Raw genomic sequence first — 24,218 nt, forward strand, 5'->3', positions numbered from 1 at the left:
GGCTGTATTAGATCAAAAGGGTGCTTCTACTAAATACTGAGCAAAGGGTCTGAATACTTAGGACCATGTGATATTTCAGTTTTTCTTTTTTAATAAATCTGCAAAAATGTCCACGATTCTGTGTTTTTCTGTCAATATGGGGTGCTGTGTGTACATTAATGAGGAAAAAAAATTAACTTAAATGATTTTAGCAAATGGCTGCAATATAACAAAGAGTGAAAAATTTAAGGGGGTCTGAATACTTTCCGTACCCACTGTATACAAAGAAATGGCTCTCATCTGCCCTAGAGTTAAAACACAGATAGAATAATGGTGTATGGGTAGGCCTAAACAATCGAAACCTCAAAGGGATTAAGATAAACTAATTACTCAGTTCCTGATGGATCCGCTTGGCCTAGATATCGTAGCACAGTCCCATCCTGTGTTTGGGCACTGCCAGTTGTGTTAAACATTTCCCCCCATTTCAGGCCAAGCTGCAGCAGGCAAGCTTTGTCTAATGTGCTCCATATGGCAGGCAGCAAAACTAGTGTAACTATGACAGAAGAATCAACACAGCTTTGTTCCTTCTTGGGAAATCTCAGCCATTCACATTGCCTTTGGCAACACACACATGCAAAGGTCAAGAAGGACAGAGCCAGCTTGTTGAGAGAGTAAAATACTGATAAAGCGCCCAGTGGCAGTTGTTGCCAAGAAGCTTTCCAATGAACTCCATTAACTTCCCTTAAGCATAAAAATCGCAGAGTACAAAGATTACACCAATTTGTGCCATCCAAGAAAATTGGCCATCAGTCCATTTTATGCAAAAGTTATTCATTCCACAACTTAAAATAACCGAGTATGAAAAAGGCTTTCATGATATTTGAATATTATAAAAACAAAGCTGATAAATGAGAGTTGTGTTCTAGCAGTTAGTAGTTGCTAGTGTTAGTACAAATCTAATCCCCCTTGAAGAATTAGGGGTACTCACTTCTGTGAGATACTGTATATATACACATACACACACATGTATCCACTATCCACTAGGGGGCAATCTGATTAGTCCCGCAGCTAATCAGGCGACCAATAGAGCTCAACGTGGCTCTGTGAAGCAGCATTTTCTATATATTTACATCAAAAGCAAGTATCGCTCGAGTGAAAATTACACAAACTTGGGGGGCACGTGTCCTAAAAGTTTGAAAACCCCTGATTTAGCTAGTTGCAACTAAACTCTGCAGGATGTTGGCCCTCAAGGAGAATGACTGGACACCGCAGCTCTACACCATTTCCTGTTATCTCTGTACTTCGAATAAAAAAGGCAAAAAGAAAAACAATAGTGACAAGTGAAAAAAAAAAAAGCATTGTTTTTTACTCACTCGAGGAAGCGGGTGATGTATTCACGGCTGCAGCGTGACCAGTTGGGTGGAGAGGTTCCATACAGGAGCTGTGGAGACATGATGAAAGGTCTTTTCCCAATAGGCTCACAGTCATTGCCGTTCCCATCGTGCTGAATCCCAAAGCTGTGGCATAAAAGCAAATCGTACAGAGAGAGAGGGTGAGAAGACACTGCTGGACTGGCTTTCAGCCATATTTCACATTGGCTCAAATGCTGGTAATTCAATCTTAGCATTTACAATAATAGGTAGCAAGACATTGAACCATAGTAAATGCATTCACTGTCCTTTCTACTTAACCTGTCTGTGCAAAGTTGTATGAACTCTTTCAACTGTTACAAAGCCAGTAAACCCTAGCTTTTGCACAAAATCCACAGGAATACATCGAGAGGGACATAACAACCCTAAAAATTAACCATGGTTTTATTATAGTAAAAAATGTAGTAACTATGTTTTTTGCCATATTGATTATCATTTGTATAACCACAGTTTCAAATACCATGGTTAAAATATGGTTAGTGTAGCAAAACCTTGGTTAATTTGTGGTTACCATTGAGGGTTCCAAGTCGTCTTTTATTTCCTGAAGCAAATTAAAAATAACATGACTTGGCAAATGATATGTTCGGATAATGTGTTCTTTCCAAATAAATTAAAGGGGTCATATGATGTTGCTAAAAAGAACATTATTTTGTGTAATAAAGAATATCTCTTTGGATTTGAGACTTTAGCCTTTGCAACTGTACAGATCTTCTTTATGCACCAAGAGCTTGTATCACTTCAAAGAGAAAGGAAAAATTGAAATCGCATCATATGACCCCTTTAATAAGTGTGGAAAAATCCTCTCCCTTCTACCACGCGCTCTCTGTTCTCTGCAGTGCCTCCTCCTAGCAACAATAATTGCAGCCATTTCAAGCGCAAAATAGTTTAAGATATGCTTTATTTGGGCGTTAAATAATGGCGCAAATACCAGTAATTAGACGAGCGCAAACGTTAGTAAATCTCGATTCATTTGAATACTCTCCTCCCATAAGTTTTGCATCTGAAAGGGAAACTCCTAGAAATTTATATTCAATAAGGTCAGGCGCAAAAATAACTGTGTCCACGCCTTTTCAGCGCCAATTCCTCACTGCGTGTCTTAAATCCTGACAGTACTATTTTAACGCCAAAAGACGGTTTGCGCTGGCGCAAGCTGTTAGCAAAACTGGCCTTACTGTTAACTTTACATGGAGCAAATTCCACACACAGAAAACACTGGTAACACATACAGTTTATTCATACAGAAATGCGCACATTTTTGTATAAATGAACTGAATTTTGAACCAAAATATGAACTTCACATTTCTGGTTTAAACCAGAGCTTGCTCCATAGACATGCATTATAAGCATTACTATCCACATATTTTTACAAATCGAGGGGCTGGGCAAGTCAAACTAATTTTCTGTTGAAATGTTGTTGATAGAGCTTGTTTTGAATATTTCTTCAAAAATAAGAAATATTTCTTAAAATGTACATTGCGGAAATTCAGATTTTCTAATATATTACAAAGAATACTGTCTCAGCTATAGCAGTCTAGAAACACAGCTCACTAGAGACCCTTACTGAGTTGTCAAGCTGCCTTTTCTGAGTCCCGCTGTATGACTGTTTATCATGACCACAAACATTTATAAAAGGCATGTGCGGCAGACCAAATGGCACAAGATCAAACAAACTCTAATGCCGAAGTTCACACTGCACGATTTTCAAACTCGTCGGATCGCCGTTGTTTTCACACTGAAGGACTATCTGGGGTAGCATTCAGTTGCTGCTGTGTTCACATTGCACGATGGATCGGCGACAGGGGGTTTCACACTGCATGACTTCACAATAGAAAGAATCGCCGACAGCTCTGTCTGGTCCGCAAACTACGTTTCACAACAAAACCAGTGTTGCCAACTAATTTTCAGGGGAAGTTGCTAAAGGAAGGTCGATTTGTTGCTAAAAGTTCCTAAATGACGTTGTGATGTCATTGCGCAATGACGTCATTACGTAATCACGACGCAAAATTGTCACTACATCAAATCTCAGCAAAAAAATATTTTATATGTTAATGTAGATTTGCTTGTAAAATAATATAAATGCATAATATAATTGTTAAAATATAAATAACTTTTTATATACAACATTGAACACTTTTGCGGATCGCCGTTGTTTTCACACTGTGTGACTATCTGGGGTCGCATTCAGTTACTGCTGTGTTCACATTGCACGATGGATTGGCTACAGGGGGTTTCACACTGCATGACTTCACAATAGGAAGAATCGCCGACAGCTCTGTCTGGTCCGCAAACTACGTTTCACAACAAAACACAATCGGGCTAATATCGTGCAGTGTGAACTCGGCATAAGACTCTAATATGGCTTCTAACAAACAGACTGTTATTTAAGAGTACGCTCCTGTGAAGAAAAAAAATCCCCATTTCTGCACCACTAGGCATCCACTAGGCTTCACAAGTCACATTCAGACCACCTTCATTTACATAATGGTCTGGAACAAACACTGACTTCTTAAAAACTTTACACAATGAATCACACAGATCTGAATGAAATATAGCTTCAGCGATGCTGGCAAAAAACGTTATAGTCATAATTGGTACCAGAAAGAGTCCCCTTCTCCACAACTCTCATGTCAAAAAAGCAGCCGGTTCAGCTTTCTACTGAAGAATAACGAGAGAGAATATTCAGTGTGTGATGGCCTTATACTGCCTCCAGTAGTGTGTTACTGGACTCTTAACTCCACAGAACTAATGCATGTTTCATCAAAGACACCTTGGCTTTGAGAGCAACACAAAATGAGCAATTTGCATATGCAACACTGTGTCTAGTTTTAGCTGAGGAAGGAATCTGTATTTCTTTCCAAACTTGAAAAAACAGAGGTGTCAGTTTTGTTGTGTATTATTTCTAAACCAGTGATTAAGACGCACACAATGCTTTTTAAGCATTACATTATTACCATCCAAAAGGATTTAAAAAAGATAAATGAATATCTTTATTCAGAAAGATGAATTCAATTGATCAAAAGTAACAGGAAAGACTTTGACATTGTTACAAAAATGTTCAATTTCAAATAAATGTTTTTATTTATTTATTTATACTCATCAAAAATGCTGAAAAAAATGTAGCAAGGTGTAGCAGAACACTGCAGAACAGATGTGACACTGAGGACTGGAGTAATGACTGCTGAAAATTCAGCTTTGCCATCACAGGAATAAATTACATTTTAAGATATTTGGAATATATATTTAAAAACAACAAAACATTTTACTAACCCCAAACATTTGAACAGTAGTGCATATAATCAGCAATATATCAGCATCTCTCCCTCTACATATCATTATCCGCATTAGCTATTTAAAAAGAAAAAAGAAAAGAAAATATATATATTAACTGAATACCAAAGAATACCATTTATATCGGAGCTGAGATGCCTTACATACTGTGGTGAAATGGCTGTACCACTCAAGAGTAATTCACAACAATGTTCAGTACAACTACAAAAAGACGGAACCCAGACATTACAGAAAGCAAGTCAACACATACTGTATGTCACAGAGCCTTTCTTCTTGACCAAATTTGAGGAAGGAAAGAGGAGTCTAGAAATGTGTACACAACAGCCAAATGTTTGGACACTTGAGTCCATTTTTGCTTCCTGTGGTCTTAAAAACCTTTTGATCTAAAGGTGTATAAAGGTATATACACATAGAAATTCCATTAATAATCTTTAAAAATCTACACATGGAAATTCAATCAATAATCTTTCAAAAGTATACCTAACTTGTAAATATAATTGTAAACAGTATATGTAATTTGTGTTATAGAACTTACTTGTGGCCGAGCTCATGTGCGATTGTAAATGCCAGGGTCAGGCCTGTGTCTTCATTGATGCTGCAGCTGCGGTGAGGTTGGCACATTCCAGCCACATGAGACAGTCCCAATGTCTCACAAGGCTTATTGATGGCGGCACAAATGTCTCTTCTGTGTCATAGAAAATGGTTAACACGTGTATTATATATATGTAAAGCAATGCAATTTTGGTTACAATTAGGCCATATGTACCTAGTAATGAGGACAGCCACATCATGATGGACTGGATGATCATCGTCCTTCATATTGATGCCTTTCTGCCACTTACAGAAGCTGTTCAGGCTGTTGTCTGCATGATGCGTAATTTTCAAATCCTCCTGATAACATATAAAAGAATTAAATACATAAAATGGGAAAATTGTATGTAAAGTTTGTATATGAAGTATGACAATTATTGAGTTTAAAGAAGTATTACTACTTTATTATTAATTTGAAAGGCAAATAAAAATGTATTTATTTCAGCTTTTATTGAAGGTATTGTGTTGAGGAATGAGAATTTATGAAAGTAATGATTCAACTCTAAAATGCATTAACTTGTAGATGGTGGCAAACACTATGCATATAAATACAATGCGGTGGTTACACACTGTAAACCACAATGCCAAAAAAAATAAATAAATCAAAGACTTTCCATATGTGACCCTGAACCACAAAACCAGTCATAAGTGTCAATTTTTAGAAACTGAGATTTATACATCATCTGAAAGCTGGATAAATAAGCTTGATGTATTGTTTGTTAGGATAGGGCAATATTTGACCGAGATACAACTATTTGAAAATCTGCAATCTGAGGGTGCAAAAAATCAAAATATTGAGAAAATCACATTTAAAGTTGTCCAAATTAAGTTCTTAGCAATGCATATTAAAATAAAAATTAAGTTTTGATATATTTATGGTAGGAAATTTACAAAATATCTTCATGGAACATGATCTTCGAAAAATCGATAATTTTGACCTGTACAATGTATTGTTGGCTATTGCTACAAATATACCCGTGCAACTTAAGACTGGTTTTGTGGCCCAGGGTCACATATTTGGTGATTTGTGGATTTTACAGCCTCAGCTAGCCCAGTTTATAAATTGATAATCGTGTGCTTATTTTAAGGAGGCATATTTGAGCACGTCATTTCAAACCAATCTTCGGTACTTTTCCCAAAAGCACTGGTAGCAAACTATTGTTTTAAGTTCTGTTATTACAATATAGTTCAATGATTCAGTGTTTACTGAAACCATAGTTTTTCTGAGACCTGATCTCCATATGTATGATAAACACATTCACATATAAATATCGATCAACGCACATACATACAGCACATCAAACATGGCAACCAGAAGCTCAACTGTGCTTGCATGAAACCTTATTGGTTCTCGCACAGCTGAGCTTTTGTTTACCATATTTGATGTGTTCTGTGCATAATTGTTGATATGGGAATAAAAGCCAAATCTTATGGGTTTATAGAGCGTAAGTAATTGTAATTGATGTCATTGATGACAGAATTTTCATTTTTGGGTGAACTAATCTGCAGGTGTTCCCAACTCTGGCCCTCAAGGTCCACTTTCCAGTGGAGTTTAGCTGAACAAGCTAATCTAGGTCTTCAGGATTACTAGAAAGCTATAGGCAGGTGAAAGTGGACCTTCAGGGCCAGAGTTGAGAAGTCCTGCTTTAATGCATAAATCACTGGGATAAAGCACCTTAAAAATGACCCCTGGCCCCAGACTTTCAGATTTAAACATATACCCACGTTATTTTGCAAGTTTGTTATTAATTCATGGCAAAATGAGCGAATATACGGAATAAATTCCGTCTCTGTACTTGAAAGGGTTAAGGGGGTTTAAGCTAATAACCCAAACTACAACCTTTGAAAAAATTCTTGTAACAAGATTAACACTGAACAGCTAAAATACTGTTGTCACTCTTCTTCTGAGTGCTTAATCCTACTTTGCACACACAGAATTTGGTTATTTCCAGGAGTGACAACCATATTTACACAAAGTCTGAAACAAACAAACAAACTGAACAACTAGTTTTAATGACGTAGTTAAAAGCACATCACACTTGTGTGTCTCTGTTCTCCAGATGTGGAGGAAGCCAATCACAATGATGTCTTGACAGTTTTTCCAAGTCTGTATTATTTCACTGAGTTGCTCTCTGTGTTACTCAAACCAGTGGTTCAGTGGTTCAGTGTTCTCACCAGTGTTGTCCAGTGGTTAATATTAAAATTACTTTGGGAATACGAAACTAACACCCAATGACATAAACTGTTCTTACTCATGTTTCTTGTTTGCAGCCATGAATCCAAACAATTGCTATGGTTATCATTATGCCAATAAACAAATTTCAGTAGCATTTCTGCAACCTAAGGCATGTATGTAAAAGGTTAAATAAATGTGTATGTTTATTTATTGTTTATCACCAAACCCTAACTCACCAAGCATCAAATGCAAGTCAAAATTTTCAGTAAACAAATCATTACATTTGAGTTGATTTTTAAGCCACAATGTAAGAATGATAATGTGATGTGTGATTCAAATCAAATTTCGCTTTATAAAGACTACTGTACATCTCATGTGATTTTTTTTTCTAACAGCTGCAACTCCTCCAATTTACCACCAATATACCAAGTTTAAAATATGCTTTTTTGACTATTTTATTTTTCTTTTTCTCTTCAGAAACCCATGTGGTGACACATGGGGAATATTCCTCAGATTAAGCAACCAAAGCAAAAAGTGACGAACAGTGATTACCAACGTAAACCAAAAACAGTTGCAGACCCCTGAATTAGGTGATTCATTCCCACATTTAAATGCAGTCATCACCACCAAAACCTTGCCGTGTGTACATGGTCATAGTGCACCTAGTCTGTTCCCTTTCATGGGAACTTCGAACTGCGTCCTCTAGGGGTCGCTATGGGGATTTTGCAGCAATGATATTGACTCAGACTGTCTGCCATGTATTTTTAGAGCAAGGGTTTGCATCACTGCTTTGTCATTTCACTTACCTCGTCCTTTTCCAGCAGAATGAGATGCACGACAGCGATGTTGATGGCATTTCCAATGCTGGCATCCCGAAATAACCCTGCCACCTACAAAACACAACATTCTCACATATGAAATTGTAAATAATTGAATGTCATGTCGATTTGAAGCTAATCTAACATCACAACCTTTCTACTGCAGTGGTTTATAAATTTTGGGTCAAAATCTATGGGCAGTAATGACAGTTTGTTTTGATTCCTCTGGAATGGAGAGCATTTGGATGAAAGCTAGAGAAATGGATAGAGTATCTGTGTCAGCTGTGTGTGGAGCCTTATGATCTGGCCACTGACTAGAGGGAACGATAATACTTAATGTTGTAACGTTTTTAATGATTGGTACGGGAAGGATTTAGAGTAAAGTAACCTCAGATAGTTTACTGCAGCCGCTGTTTTCAGCAAGCCTGAGGAGAGATCACATAATGATAGATTTTTAGGAGCGATGACAGCCAAGTTAATCACAGATCTTTACAGCGGCTTAGATGAAAGACAGTGGAGCTGAAGCTCCCTCCTAAATAGGGTCTAGGAATTCCTATGCAGAGAAGTAACCAAAATAAGTCACAGAAAGAACTCAAGAACACTTGATATGACTGACATACTGATATTGAATTAAGGAGTTTAGCACAAACAGATTTTCTGTTGGTGAGATGCTTAGAAGTTCTGCTCTCATATAAAAGCTCTCCTTGAGGTAAATGTGGTCTGAAATGTGATGAGGCATTTTCTATGCTTCTGTTGTGCTCATTACAAAATGTTCCAGTGAATTAATGAGGCACCTTTGAAGCCATTCTGTCTTTTTGAGGTGAAGCAACTTCTGCTGACATTAATCTGATCTTTGATGAGTCTATGGCACACTCAAAGTCTGGTTAACTTTATTATAATACCTTGATTTTTCAGGTTGCAGGTACTAATGTTCCAGTTCTCTGCAGTGATCAAGCTTACATGGAATATGTTGGCAAATATATTTAGCAAGGTGAGAGCTGTAAAGCAAATGAATAAACAAAACTTGTGATCATTAGTCATTGCAATTAATTAATGAATTTCTGGGCATAACTCATCCTTGCTTAAGCTACAGACATGAATGAAATCTAATATCATGTTGCTTTTCAAGCAGAGGTGTGCTTTTACTTTTTAAGCAATCTGGCTAACAATTTTTGCCTGACAGATAAAACACATGAAAGTCTTTAAGATTTACATGTATTAAGAGACACAAGCCATATCTAGAGACCAGAATATTATAGAGTATCGGGGTTAGGCCCTTTTGACTTGGACCAGTAAGTAACCATCTAGTAGCCACCCAGAACACCCTAGCACCCAATTAGGAATTGCTTGCCAACCATCAGAATACCCAAGCAATTGCATAGCAATGAAATAACAACCACTCAGAACATCTTAGGAATTGCATAACAAAACCTATTATGTTCAGAAAATGTAAACCACTACTTGTAATTCTGTAATAGTCATATTTGTAATGACATATTTAGTAAAAAGGCACTGCGAATACATATCAGCAGTGGTGCAGTATGTTTACTGGAGAGAGAATTTCAGGAGCTCAATGGTGCCTGAAGCCCAAATAATTCTTCCTCTCTACTGATTCTTTAAACTGCAAACAAGAGGCTATAGTAGATACAGTAAGTCAATGGAGTACACTGTGTTTGCCTATTTTTTCAATTTTTCTTTTTGAAAAAATCACTTTCAGATTAACATGTTGGACCACTTTCTACCAATTTTTCTGAAGAGAATACCAAAAAAAAACAAAAAAAAACATATCAAAGATTCAAATCCATGTGATCAACTTGAATCTGCAAAGAGAAATCTTTCACCCTCACATGAAATATCCGTTCACGTCGATTGAAATGACTATATTTCACCCAAGAAGATTTGCAGAGCAATGGTAAATGTGACCGCACTTTTAGAATATTCCTTCCTATGTCAGCAGTAGACAGCAAGGTAGCTTACTAAAATGTGGAACATTTGTGTCTAAACCATTTATCCAACAGCCTATTTTATTTACTGTAGCTCTGTATTCCTCACTTTGATTCTGAATTGGTTTATTACCCTCTTTAGCCTGCTCAACAATACACAAAAACAAGTAAAATATTGCAGCAATGGGTCTATATTGCCAGACCTAGACTCCTGCCAACTCTTGTTGTATGTAAGTAGCAGGACAGACCTACAAGAGAAGCAGCCTGGCAGGAAACTGAGGATAATGGAATGTTTCCCCTTTATAGAATGTTCTTCAATACCAACCAAGTGTCTGGAACGGAAAGCTTTTTTTCCCTGAAGGCTTTTCCCTCCACAAAAACAGAAGCCAGACAAAGCATACAGAGGATATTTTGGAAAATGTACCTAACAGACTGGGTCAGTAACATGGTCAGCTGATTTGGATCCAGCTCAGGAGCAGCAGAATGAGTGCTGCCTAAAGGCACACTGTAGCTATCTGAGGAGAAGAGAGTCAGCGAGGTGAAAGCTGAAGGGATGAAATGAGGATAGTTTGAAACAACACATCAGAGTTAAGAATGAAAAAAAATAAAAATGCGGATTTGAAAACTTTTTGAACTCTTTCCATGGGTGTTCCTGACAACGTGAAGACGATTGACAATTTGTTCACCTTAGAAACAAGTCTAATCATACATTGGATCTTATAATTAGAAGCAGATCACAGTCTACTACAATTATCAGCAATAACATGAATAAGCTAGATGAACATGGTGAATGACTATATTTATAAAACAGTATATATAAGAAAATGTGAGTAGTGGAAGCTGCCACCACAATGCCAGGTGGTTGCTAGGATGTTTAAGGTTGTTGCTTAAAATGTGAAAGCTAGTGAATGCAAGTGAATGCTTTGATCATGGGATTATTTTCAACTACCTAAACCATTCCATCATTTTTTCTTGCAATTCTAAAGTTGTAATTCTGAGTTTATATCTCACAATCCTGACTTTTTTTCTCAGAATTACAAGAAACAAAGTCCAAATTGTGAGATAAAAAAGTTGCAATTACCTTTTTTATTCTGTGGCAAAAAAACATAAAAAATCAGAATTTCTGTAACGGACCCGACGAGACATGAGGCGTGAGGATCCATGTGCAAGCTTTTATTTATAAACATGGTCAGAACACAGGCAGGGTCAAACAATGGCAAACAGGTATGGTACGGGCAAGACAAGAGATAAATCCAGGTAGAAGGCAAAGGTCCAGGCAGGGGCAAACAGAGTCCAAACGGCAAGACGACAGGGCAATCCAAAAACAAAGGCAGCGATATATACACGGGAAAACAGGCAAGGCAAGACTAGACTAAACTAAACTAGGAACTATGAAAAAGACAAAACTAAGACAATAAACAGGCTCCGCAGACAGGACATGACAAGACTCCTGACGATCAGCTGTGTCGTGAGGAGACTCAGGATGATCAGTTGTGACATGACGTGACTCTGGATGATCAGCTGTGACGTGACGTAGGATGATCAGCTGTGACGTGACGTGACTCAGGATGATCAGTTGTGACATGACGTGACTCTGGATGATCAGCTGTGACGTGACGTGACTCTGGATGGATCTGAACAGGGACTGAGTGGGTGTTAAATAGAGTGTGTAATGGCTCTCAGGTGAGCATGTGATTAGTGAAGGCTGTGTGATCAGTGAATTCAGCTGTGTAAGTGCAATGGATGATGGGAACTGTAGTCCGGAGTGACATGTAACAGTCTGTGTAGTGTGAGAGTCAATGTAATGGTAGAGTGATCTCTAGTGGCAATCGGCCGGAAGACCACGACCGGATTTGTGACAATTGCGAGAATTCTGACTTTTTTCTCGCAGTTCCGAGTTTACAGATCATAATTCTGACAAAAACAAAATCAAATTGTGAGATAAAAATTCACAACTATATTTTTTAATTCTGTGGAGGATACGTTTTCTACGTTTATTTACACTTTGATTTAAATGAAAACAACGTATCCGCTGTTTGCGTTCAGTGGATACTCTCCAAAATGGCGCTAGGGTGACGCGGATGAAACGTATTGTTGAATAACGTCATTTTATTTCAAGTTATTTTTGTTTTCTTTGTGTACAAAAAGTATTCTCGTAGCTTTGTACAATTACGGTTGAACCGTTGATGTCACATGGATTATTTTACCAATCTCCTTGCTACGTTTCTGGATGTTGATCGTGTTAACATCGACATGTAATTCGAGTAATTACATTACTATCTACAGAGGGTCAGAGAGCCCTGAGAATGCATCAAAAATATCTTAATTTGTGATCCAAAGATGAACGGTGGTCTTACGGGTTTGGAACGCCATGAGGGTGAGTAATTAATGACAGAATTAAAATTTTTGGGTGAACTATCCCTTTAAAGCTTAGGGGACAGTTCTCCCAAAAATTCAAATTAAAACTGAATCACCCTAATGTCATTCCAAACCTGTATGACTTACTTTCTTCTGTGGAAGATAAAAAAGTTTTGCTTTTGTTTTACTGTTTTTGTTTATATAGTGAATGTCAGTGAGGTTCAAAACATGACTGAACCCCACTGACTTTCAGTGTATAAAAAAAAACACCATTTCAATAAATACACATACTGTACAGGTTTGGAATGACATGAGGGTTAGTAAATGATGACAGGACAGTGATCTCTTTAAGGGTTTAGAATAAGTATGAGCAACAGTAATAGCGGTGCTTGCCTTGGAAAACACCATGAATTATTTATAGATAGAACTGTTACTCACAATATTCATGACAGAGAGCACATAGCTCACAACTCCTTTGCTCCCATGGTATTCCACCATTTTAGGGTCAGCCACTACCAGAGTCTCTACCCACTTCTCAGTACTTATGGAGCGCTGTCTAATCCGTCTGCGATGTTGCCGTCTCTCCCAGCGCTCTCTTTGCCTTTCCACCTGCTTTGCCCCTTCTAAAGGATCTAAGGATGATTAAAAATGACCTTGGATCATTAATGCATTATGTGCTTTAATCATGAAAGACATCTGTTCATAAATTATTTATCCCCTTTGAATCCTACACCCCAAAGTCTTACCTCTGACCCCACAGGTCGCGTTAGCTGTGTGCTCTCCAAACAGAGGCTGCACCAGCTGGTGTTCTGATTGGACAGCATGTCGCTTATAGACTGCATGAGCCTGTGGGGCTGACTTTTCTTGTGCTGACTCCAGCGGACTAATGAAGAATTCCTCTTCTGAGAGCTTGAACAGCCCTGTCTAGAGAGAATACAAGGTCAAAGTAACATGACATAAAATTAAACAGCGTATACCCATGCAATCCACATTCACTGTCTCATTTCACTGCGGTCGTATGTTTTGCCACAGGGCACCTACTACTTATTATTCCTAAGTAATAAACAGAGTTTTACTCAGAATGGTAACAACTTTAACTTTTGCCATCAGTGAGGGTCAGTAATCAACTACACAAAGGAAAACATCTTTAAAAATTATTTTTAATAAGGTTTGTAAATACATTTTTCATGGTAAAATGTATTTCTTTTTTAAAACATAATGAATTATTAATTTATAAATACTATAATGTTTTATGGGAGCCACACAACATTACATTTTATAACATGACCTTACCTTACCTTACCTTTGTTAAAAAAAATTCTGATGTTTTAAGAACACTTACCGACCTTGTGAAAATTGTTTTCCCCTGCATGTTTTTGCATGCTAGGTGAACCATGTGACTTTTCTGACAAAAGTTTTTATTTATTTATATATATATATATATATATATATATATATAGATAGATAGATAGATAAGCAGAGAAACATTATGCCACACTGCTAATAGTTTTCTTTTCCAAAATTGCATTCTTTTTAAGAGGATTTTTTTCATCATCATCATCAGGAAAGTTGCATCACCTTGAATTTTTTTTTACTTTATGCAGCAGCAACCCTCCCACCCCTCAAGGCTGTAGAATTTAGTAGGGATGCTAAGAGCATGTCCCATCAATATCCAGCAACTACTGAATTGTTTATTGTAATCATTTTGATAAAACAATTAAAACATATTCATATATAGAGACTGCTGGCTGTCAGTGTCTTGTGGGGTTTATTTTTATTTTTTATTTAACCAGGATTGTCTCACTGAGTTTAACAATCTCTGGGCTCTGTTAGCCCTGGTCCAGATTCTCTACTCTCGACCCCCCTAAATAAAGCTGGATATAAGGCTAATAAGACTTGGCAGCACCTGAGAAGGTAAAGTAAACATGCTAGAAAACGTCTCAGGTTACGCATGTAACCATGGTTCCCTGAGAATAGGGAACGAGACTCTGCGTCCTCTAGAGGGCGCTAAGGGGACACGCTGATGGCGTTCCCTTAGCGCCCTCTGGAGGACGCAGCGTGGAGTTCCCTTTCGAAAGGGAACGTCTCAGGTTACGCATGTAACCATGGTTCCCTGAGAATAGGGAACGAGACTCTGCGTCCTCTAGAGGGCGCTAAGGGGACACGCTGATGGCGTTCCCTTAGCGCCCTCTGGAGGACGCAGCGTGGAGTTCCCTTTCGAAAGGGAACGTCTCAGGTTACGCATGTAACCATGGTTCCCTGAGAATAGGGAACGAGACTCTGCGTCCTCTAGAGGGCGCTAAGGGGACACGCTGATGGCGTTCCCTTAGCGCCCTCTGGAGGACGCAGCGTGGAGTTCCCTTTCGAAAGGGAACGTCTCAGGTTACGCATGTAACCATGGTTCCCTGAGAATAGGGAACGAGACTCTGCGTCCTCTAGAGGGCGCTAAGGGGACACGCTGATGGCGTTCCCTTAGCGCCCTCTGGAGGACGCAGCGTGGAGTTCCCTTTCGAAAGGGAACGTCTCAGGTTACGCATGTAACCATGGTTCCCTGAGAATAGGGAACGAGACTCTGCGTCCTCTAGAGGGCGCTAAGGGGACACGCTGATGGCGTTCCCTTAGCGCCCTCTGGAGGACGCAGCGTGGAGTTCCCTTTCGAAAGGGAACCCTGCTTACTACAGGGCACTGATTTATTGCATGAACAGAACAAGAACATAACATACAGTAAGTGTTTAAACTGCATGTGCACAGTTCAGCTAAATGATAAAGTTTACCATTTTTAACATAATGCTGTTAAACTAAATGCATGAAACAAACCGTTTGCTGAAATATCCACACAATGAACAACAGCAAAATAGCAGTGTGTGGTTCATTTGTTAATCAGATGCATGTGAAAGTTGTGTTTGTCACTGAACCAACTAATTTTTAAAATTAAATGATGTATGCATCTTTACGAGCATATACTGTATCATGAAATACAGATCTGAAATTCTATTAATATGTAATTATTGTCTTAGGAGCATACTGACATAAACTCCCTTTGTGAGTTTTTTGACTATTATCTGTAGTTCCAGTAAAACATATATCGAGGAGGGTTATGTCCTCACCAATGTCATAAAATCAAACCCACACCCTTGCCACCCCTCCACCATAATTTATGAATTTAATACAGAAATTACATACTTATTATACAAGAAATGAATTGATGTATTTATGTAATAAAATAAATTGACCATGAAAACAAGTGTTATGCCAATGGGCCTAAATCAGTTTGCTCTCTATTTATATAAAAAAGACAGGGTCAGCTGTTTGTGTAAGTGGCTTGATGGGTTTTAACCAAGTGAGCCATTTTTCTGGATTATATGGATCACCTGTATCAACATCCTTTGTTTGGCTTGAAACAATGTTTCTACCAAACAATCATAACCTTAACCCTTGCTCTAACCTCTAACCTTAACCTATTTACAAAGCTGTCATCATGGGAGACTTCTGGGAATGTTGCCCAGGCCCTGTTATATAGGGGTCACTAAGGACCTATAGGGGAGCCCACAGATTCATCACTGGGTGTCCACCAACAAAAAACAAACGCCACGGGATTTCTGAATTTAATCAAATTCCTTTATATCCCTAAAATATAAGGTAAATTATAAGTAGAAAAGAATGTTGTTCAGTGTCAATAAGAAATATTATTAGCATTGTTTGATCAAATATTTCTAGATTTTTATACTTCTACATGAGAACATGAAAATACAAACATGCTTATTAACTCACCAGGCCATTGCAAGTGCTCAGAGCTGCTTGACCCCACTTCAATGTACTGCTCCAGACATCTCCCAGGAAGTAGCAGAGAGAGTGGCCATGGCTATTTAATGTAGACCCTTGCAGACCACCGTACCTCAACTCTGTGAAGAATCCAGGCGCTAGCAGATGAGGGTTTAGGGTGAGGTTAAAGTGCAGGTCTTGTCCACCATACTGCAGATGGTAAAAAACCTTGGCCAGGCTCTCTTTGTTTTTTGATGTCTCTCTCCTTTGAATTCGACTCACACGGTGGGACACATGATTGGACAAAAAATGTCCCGATGAATCTACTCTGATAGGATGAACAACTTCGTAGTTAGGAAATCCATTAAGAGAACTATCTGCAAAAACACCAGGGAAATAACTTTTAGGATAAAAAGCCGCCACACACATTAAGTGGATTAGTTAAATAGTATGGTGCTATAACACAAAACAGATGAAAAAAAAAAAAAGATTTTGCATCTGCAGTTCTTACTTAACATCGAATGTCAAGTTCACACTTTAGGCCTAGTAACTACTACTTAGCTTGTAACTACTTTAGCTGTCAATTTGGTTACCTCAAATAGATTAGTAAACTCTCTGTAAAGTAATTAGTAGTTGAATGATATGGCCTTTATTGATCCAACAAGCAGCCTTCAACTTATTCTGCCTTACAAAATTGTCATTGGTAAAATAAATAAATACTAATACAACAACCTAGGGGGAAAATATTACATTTATTTTCAACGTTTTTAGTTACATTTTTTGTAGCCTTGCATGCACAAATGGCATACACAGGAAAGTGTATTGTTCAAATTGGTATTATGCTCAAGAGCTTCAAACAACTCAGATATTCACATAATGTTATCTCACATGTAAATGAATTAAAGGATTAATGTCTGCCAGACAAGACATGTGCTCATTATTCCTGCTGTGTGCAGGCTTCTGTAAATATGTAGTTATACATAGCGTTATGCTTCAACTAAGTTTAATGGTGCAAATGCTCAAATATTTAGCAGTGCATAAACTTAGTGCCTATTTACAACTAGGCTTACAGCTTGTGTAACAGCCTTACTAGAATATCATTGAGATGGATGGGTTCTTTTGGCTTAATCAAGTAAGTAAACTAAACATCAACTACCCAGCTCATGCTAGCAACTTAGCATACTAGCTAACAACCACCAGGGGTGTGAAGTAACGAATTACAAATACTCACGTTACAGTAATTAAGTAGTTTTTATCAGTAATTCTACTTTTTTTAGTAGTTTAAAAATTGTGTAGGCTACTTTTACTTTTACTTGAGTACATTTTAAGTGATGTATCGGTACTTTTACTCCAATATTTTCCTCCATTTGTGGTCGTTACATGCTTATTTTAATTTTATTTTTATCCATGAACGTGATTGGATAGTGAGATAGTAATAGGTCTCGTGACTTTCGTCAAATCAAATTGTGCATATACAATTTTAACCGCCAACTGTTTATCATGGCTGCTGGAAGTGCATTCTTCGAGCATCAATTCAGTCGCATCTTCCTCTAATGCCGAGTTCACACTGCACGATTTTCAAAGACGTCGCATCACTGTTGGTTTCACACTGAAGGACTATCTGGGGTAGCATTCAGTTGTTGCTGTGTTCACACTGCACGATGGAACGACGACAGGAGGTTACACACTGCATGACTTTACAATAGGACTCACTACTCAATACTCATGAGTACTTTTAAATAGGCTACTCTTTTACTCTTACTTAAGTAGTTTTTTGGACACGTACTTTTACTCTACTCACACTACATTTTTTGGAAGGTAATGGTACTTTTACTTGAGTATATTTTTTCAGTACTCTTTCCACCACTGACAACCACTCTGAACATCTTAGAAATCAGAAAGCAACACTCTGGTAACCACTCTGCCCTGAAACTGCACAGTGGGGGGGGTAAGTTTTACATTGATAATCACTTTTCCCCCCAGAACATGTCAAAGTCTGTGTCTTATGTATATTTTACAAAACACTAAATGATTAAGTTTTATATGATTTACTATTTATTATCATCTAAAGATATGACCAAACAACACAGACAATTTATCATAGTTTAGCCTTTAAAATTCCCCAAAGAGTTTACTAAATGCACTGATTTTTAAGAATTGTGTGACTGTGACTGCAATGAACCTTTTTACTCTTTATTTTGCGCTTGCATAAGTTTGAATAAGTGAATCATTTAAATTCCTGTGACTTTCAAAGCAATTGAACTGTACATTGAATAATTCATGAAACAAATCCATGAATTATCCTAATAACAGCAAGCTGAAGTCTGTCATTCTATTAAAAAAAAAAAAACAGACCAGAATAATACACTTACAGAAGGATTTATAGTAATTATGTGGTAGAGTAAAGACTAAAATAAATTCTCAAGTCTGCATTCTCCATATTCCAATATTTCCCTAGAGACCCTGTAGTACAAACATTTGAACAGACTTTGTTAAATGACTTCAGTCTGTTCATTGGCAGACCTGTTGCTTTGACCTACATGATTGTGAAAGCAGAGGGGCTTCCACAAGAGAGCAGTAATAGGGGTAGTGTCCGCCAAGAAACGGGATATGGAGTGGGGGATGTATATGCTATCAGGGCAAACATAAGTCAAAAGCACACAAAAGCCAAATGAAAGTGGTGTGATGCTGACATTTAGAAACAATTCACATTACAGTATCCTTTTACCTTACACTTTAATATAGTTATACACAATAGCACTAAAAATTACAATTAAAACATTTTATTACAGACAGTTCTGAAGTTTTATAGTTGTTTATTATTATCCAGTAGTTTCACATAGCAGCAATTGATATTGCAATGTGAACTGTGACCTAAAATTCTAATTTACATTCAAATAACCTAATCAAGAAAGATGAATTCATATTTCATAGTTTATAGAGTGCCAGTAGAACAATTAAACAATATGTACCATGTGCCATCACAAATAATGGCCTAAATAAACAGTTAAAAAAAAAAAAAAACTGGGAACACTGGGCCAAATATTTCACTTCCACTTTTTGCAGGTTGACAGTGTAATATAATCCCCAAAGTATGGGCACTTAAAAATTCTACAAGTGCATGAATGTCAACGCATTAGATGACAGAATATGACAAGTGTCATCTGTAGACAAATTATAGCAGGGCTTTTTCCACAACTACTTCACATTTCTGAGCCATTTTTGCAACTACCGGTTTTGCAGTGGTTTTAAGTGGATGTATGAAGTCCTCAAGGTAATAACCACAAGTTTAATTCATCACATTATATGAGCATGTTTCACTCCACTTAACGTTTTAATTCACAATAGGTTTTGTCTTAATGAACAGAATATATGCCGTTTTAAAATCAGAAGGCAAGCAAAATTCTCTTTATGAAATATTTTGCTTGAAATCTCTTTAAAATAAAAGTAAAATTTTAAAAGCAAACAAGTGCCCAAAAATACTTTTCGGGCCACTGTATACAAACACCATTGTGCGCACACGCGCACATCATCTGACAAACAAACAAAAAAATGCTAAAAATCACAGCGTGGGACTATAATGAGACACAAGCTCAACCCACTCACCTGTGTCTTGATTATATCCGCTAGCTGTTGTGCTCTCGAACATGGACAGAAGCCCAGTTGTTATCACAAAGCAGAGAGAGAAACTTGCTGGTCCCAAAACTTTAATGCTGCAGTCCAGCTGTACCATCATGTCAAACTGCACAGAAGAGAAGACAGGTCACTCTTGGTAAATCTACAGTCCATTTAAATGGTGATAGTTTGAATAGTAACTTCTGCCTCAGCCTTATGCATCGGTAGTTTGGACCCATCACACAAAAGAACGCTTCTGCATTTATTAAGCCAGAGATCTGCAGTGGTCATCAGTCCGAGACAAATTATGTAGCATGATAAAGTCTGTGATTCCGGTGCATGGGCGATTTTGGGATTTTGGGCTCCGTTAATTCAACTGGGACGGCTGCAGTTACTGATGCCGCACACAGAAGAGCAGCGAACTGTGTTTCAGTAAAACTTTGTAAAAGTTCCGCCCTCTCAGTCTTCTAGTAGGAGGACCCTGTCTTTGTGTTCAGTGTGAGACTGAACCCACTCCAGTCTTTTGTTTAGTGCTTTCCGTGTTTATACTCAAATGACTCCCATCTCATAATTTAACCGTTTGTAAATGAACACAAACACAGGACGCGTTCCTGAGTTTAATCTGTGCAATTTTAAATGTTGGTTTATGAACACAACAGTCGGTCGTCTTTGGCTGTTGCGTCGCGTCTCGCGTCTCGCGTCAAGAGCGTTTATTCCTTTGTCATTACAGCTATAAACTCGATTTACATTCTGTTCAGTTCTTTTTAGTTCCGGGTAGCTATTTTTGAATGCAAGAAGGCATGTTTTTGTATCCATGTTGATGCCATTAATAATAATGCCAATAATCATCATTTTTCTATAATGCAATTCATTATTTGATATTTGTCATAAGCCTATAGCCTATATCCTTTGACTATCATCGTTATCATAATTATCATTTGTTTATTTCCACTTGGATATGGAAAATAAATATGTTCCACAGAAGAAAGTCATACAAATTTGAAACAACATCAATGACAGAATTTTCATTTTTGGGTGAATTATCCCTTTAACACCTACTAAGTAGCCTAGTTTTCCACCTGTGCCACCATCTTCATTTTTCCATAAATTGAAAGGCTGAAAACTGAAAATCTGACAATGCTAGCTAATTCTGAAGGGAGTAACAAACTGAGCTGCTGATATATCCGAGTGTCCATCAAGTGCCCCATCTGGTGGACACAACAGTAAGGAAACATATTTCATATCAATTTACGAAGTCATTCCCATCTAGCATTGTAAATTGCAGAAGTTTAAGATGATATATGATAAGATGATACACGATAAGGCTTTATTGACTCTAAGAGTAGTATGAGCTATCAAGAGGAACTAAAAAAAGCAAACATTAACATAACATAAAATCCATGAACATAATATTGAATTATAGTTGCATTAAATGTTAAACCATTTGATATTGCATTTAAATAACTATGACTAATAAATGTAACAAAGCTACTGTAGACACTGTAGATATATGGGCTACATACAACTCTTGAAATAGCCTATATTGCTGTTACATTCCTTATCCGTTTGGTTTCCGTTTGCTTTTCGATTTTTGCTTATTAAATGGTTAAGTAAGAGGTCTGTTTTGGAATCTTGTGTTATTTGGTCATCTTCCCTCAAATGCGTATGACATGACATGACGTCAAGAGTACGGCTGTAAGTCAGTCAGCGGTGTTATCCAGTGCGCGCTTCTGCATAAAACGCTGGCTGTCAGGTGCACTGCGTGTCCAAAACACGTCGCTTACACCTGTGGGAACCCATTGCCATCTAAAACCGTTTATGTTCTGTGTGAAACAATGTCAGACTACCTGATATGCGATCAGTAGACAGACTTGTCCACCAGGCACCTGTTTCAGAAACAATGGGTGACATTCTCAACCAAAGCGGATGGGGAACTTTGAACAGAAGTTTAACGGACCAGCACAAGTTCAGCAGTCTGGAAGACATCGATGTGACTGCTGACGGCAGCCTCGTCCTGCGGATTATCATCTCAGTGGTTTATTCCGCGGTGTGCGCCGTGGGTTTGGTCGGAAACCTTTTGGTGTTTTTCCTTATGAAGATAAGACAAGGTCGAAAGAAATCCATCATTAATTTCTTTGTCATCAATTTAGCTGTCACCGACTTTCAGTTTGTGTTGACCTTGCCTTTCTGGGCTGTAGATACGGCGTTGGATTTCAGCTGGCCGTTTGGTAACGCCATGTGCAAGATCATTTTATCAGTCACTGTGATGAACATGTACGCCAGCGTCTTTTTCCTCACCGCGATGAGCATTACGCGCTACTGGTCTGTCGCATCTGCTTTAAAGATCCCTTCTCGAAACAAGTCCGTGTCTGTGACGTGGGTCTGTGCTGTATTGTGGATCTTGGCGACTGTGGCAACAGCTCCAACTTCCATTTTCTCCACCGTGACAGTTGTGGCAGGTGAAAAACTCTGTCTCCTCAAGTTCCCAGATGGCCAGGATTGGCTCGCTCTGTATCACCTTCAGAAAACTGTTATTGCGTTTATCTTGCCCATGTTCATCCTCTCAGTATGTTATCTATTACTGCTGAGGTTTATCCGAAAGAGGGGCATTAATACCCGTCAAAGAAGACGATCGAAAGTAGCAAAGTCTGTGACGGTGGTGGTCCTCTCTTTTTTTATTTGCTGGATGCCAAACCATGCGATCACCCTCTGGGGCGTGCTGGTGAAATTGAACGCGGTGCACTGGGACAAAACATACTACATGGTGCATACTTATGTTTTCCCCGTGACTGTTTGTCTTGCTCATACTAATAGTTGTTTAAACCCAGTTTTGTATTGTCTAATGCGACGGGAGTTTAGGAAAATGTTACATAGTTTATTTTGGCGCATCGCCTCGCCTGTTATTTCGAAGGCTGGAAAACTACATGGATACAGTAGAGGCAGCAATCAAAACCTGGATGACGCACACACTGGAATTCATTTAAACGTGATTGACGCACAACGCTCCCAACAATCCAGACAAACGACCTTATACTGACAATATTTACAGGACTTCAGACAGATTCTGTCAACTAATTAAACAGTGAACTTATTTTTTCCCTCTGATAAACCAAAGGGTTACTATGATTTGAGAACGATACCGAGAACGACGAATGACTGTAGTTGTTGTTTGTGACTTGAACAGTTTTAAAGGTGTTTTATTTGTTGGTTGGCCCATATACTTACTGAATATATACATGTCCAAGTTAGACCTAATGGCTAAAAAAAAGAAAAGAGAAAAAAATATATATATATATATTTAAATGATGCTTGCAAAACTGTATTTCTAGTGCTTGTCAAACGAATAATCGCGATTAATCGCATCCAAAATAAAGTTTTTGTTTACATAATATATGTGAGTGCACTGTGTATATTTATTATGTATATATAAATACACACTCATACAGTAAATATTTTGAAAATATTTACATGTTTTATATTTATAGTTATATAATTTATATTATATATAAATATATACAAATATAACAGATTTTTCTTAAATATGTATGTGCATGTGTGTGTATTTATATATACATAATAAAGTACACACATATGTAAACAAAAACTTTTATTTTGGATGCGATTAATCACGATTAATCGTTTGACCACTAATTTACACTGTACATGACTTATAGTAATTTATTGATATGAATTGTATAATATTAGATTTATTTCAGTATAATTCATAAAGGGATACTCCACCTAAAATTAAAATTGTTTCATCATTTACTCAGCCTAATATCATTTCGAACATGTATGACTTTCTTTCTTCTGCAGAACACATATTTCACAATATTCGTCACTAACATCCATCTTCATCAGGAGACAGAGAGTGGGGTAAGATGTGTCGCCACATAATCAAACTGCATAAAACTGTGCATGTTTTTTATGCTAAAAACTGTTTTGTGAGTGTCAAATATAAAATTTATACATGGATAAAAATAATTTTCCCATGCAAAAGAATCATGCAAATCTCTGGGCTGAAGATAAATTATTAAATTAAGCTTATTTGATCAAATGACAGCTGTGAAATAAAGTGTGTGAGATGCTTCGGGCTAAGCTGTGTCGGTGGTTCAACTAATAGTGACAGAAAGCTTTTCATCAAAGTGCAGGAAATACTATAGCAGTATACATTAATTTCACTGATTATTTAATTTTATTATCATGAGGGAGCACTGGCGAAGAAAAGTCCAAAAATCATTTCAAAGGATTTTCCCTA

The 24,218-nt window shown here is 37.6% G+C and overlaps 2 protein-coding genes across 2 annotated transcripts in view; one reads left to right on the forward strand and one right to left on the reverse strand.

Moving 5' to 3' along the window:
* LOC107663005 (A disintegrin and metalloproteinase with thrombospondin motifs 7-like) overlaps positions 1 to 16,504 on the reverse strand; it is a gene marked incomplete at its 5' end in the record, with an annotated part of 95,498 nt that extends 78,994 nt beyond the window's left edge. Inside the window, 7 exons of the mRNA XM_016453138.1 lie at positions 1,353 to 1,496; positions 5,233 to 5,382; positions 5,464 to 5,588; positions 8,271 to 8,354; positions 13,022 to 13,215; positions 13,330 to 13,507; positions 16,355 to 16,504. Coding sequence (XP_016308624.1) covers positions 1,353 to 1,496; positions 5,233 to 5,382; positions 5,464 to 5,588; positions 8,271 to 8,354; positions 13,022 to 13,215; positions 13,330 to 13,507; positions 16,355 to 16,504 — 1,025 coding nt within the window. The remainder of the gene's footprint in view (positions 1 to 1,352; positions 1,497 to 5,232; positions 5,383 to 5,463; positions 5,589 to 8,270; positions 8,355 to 13,021; positions 13,216 to 13,329; positions 13,508 to 16,354) is intronic.
* A 5,219-nt stretch (positions 16,505 to 21,723) lies between these two features.
* On the forward strand, positions 21,724 to 23,263 carry LOC107663020 (relaxin-3 receptor 1-like). Its single transcript, XM_016453152.1, has one exon. It carries the CDS (start codon positions 21,813 to 21,815, stop codon positions 22,995 to 22,997), a length of 1,185 nt encoding a protein of 394 aa, XP_016308638.1. The 5' UTR covers positions 21,724 to 21,812; the 3' UTR covers positions 22,998 to 23,263.
* The last annotated feature ends 955 nt before the right edge of the window (positions 23,264 to 24,218 follow it).

Source organism: Sinocyclocheilus anshuiensis, unplaced genomic scaffold (assembly GCF_001515605.1).
Source record: "Sinocyclocheilus anshuiensis isolate Anshui unplaced genomic scaffold, SAMN03320099.WGS_v1.1 scaffold1317, whole genome shotgun sequence".
NCBI lineage: Eukaryota > Metazoa > Chordata > Actinopteri > Cypriniformes > Cyprinidae > Sinocyclocheilus > Sinocyclocheilus anshuiensis.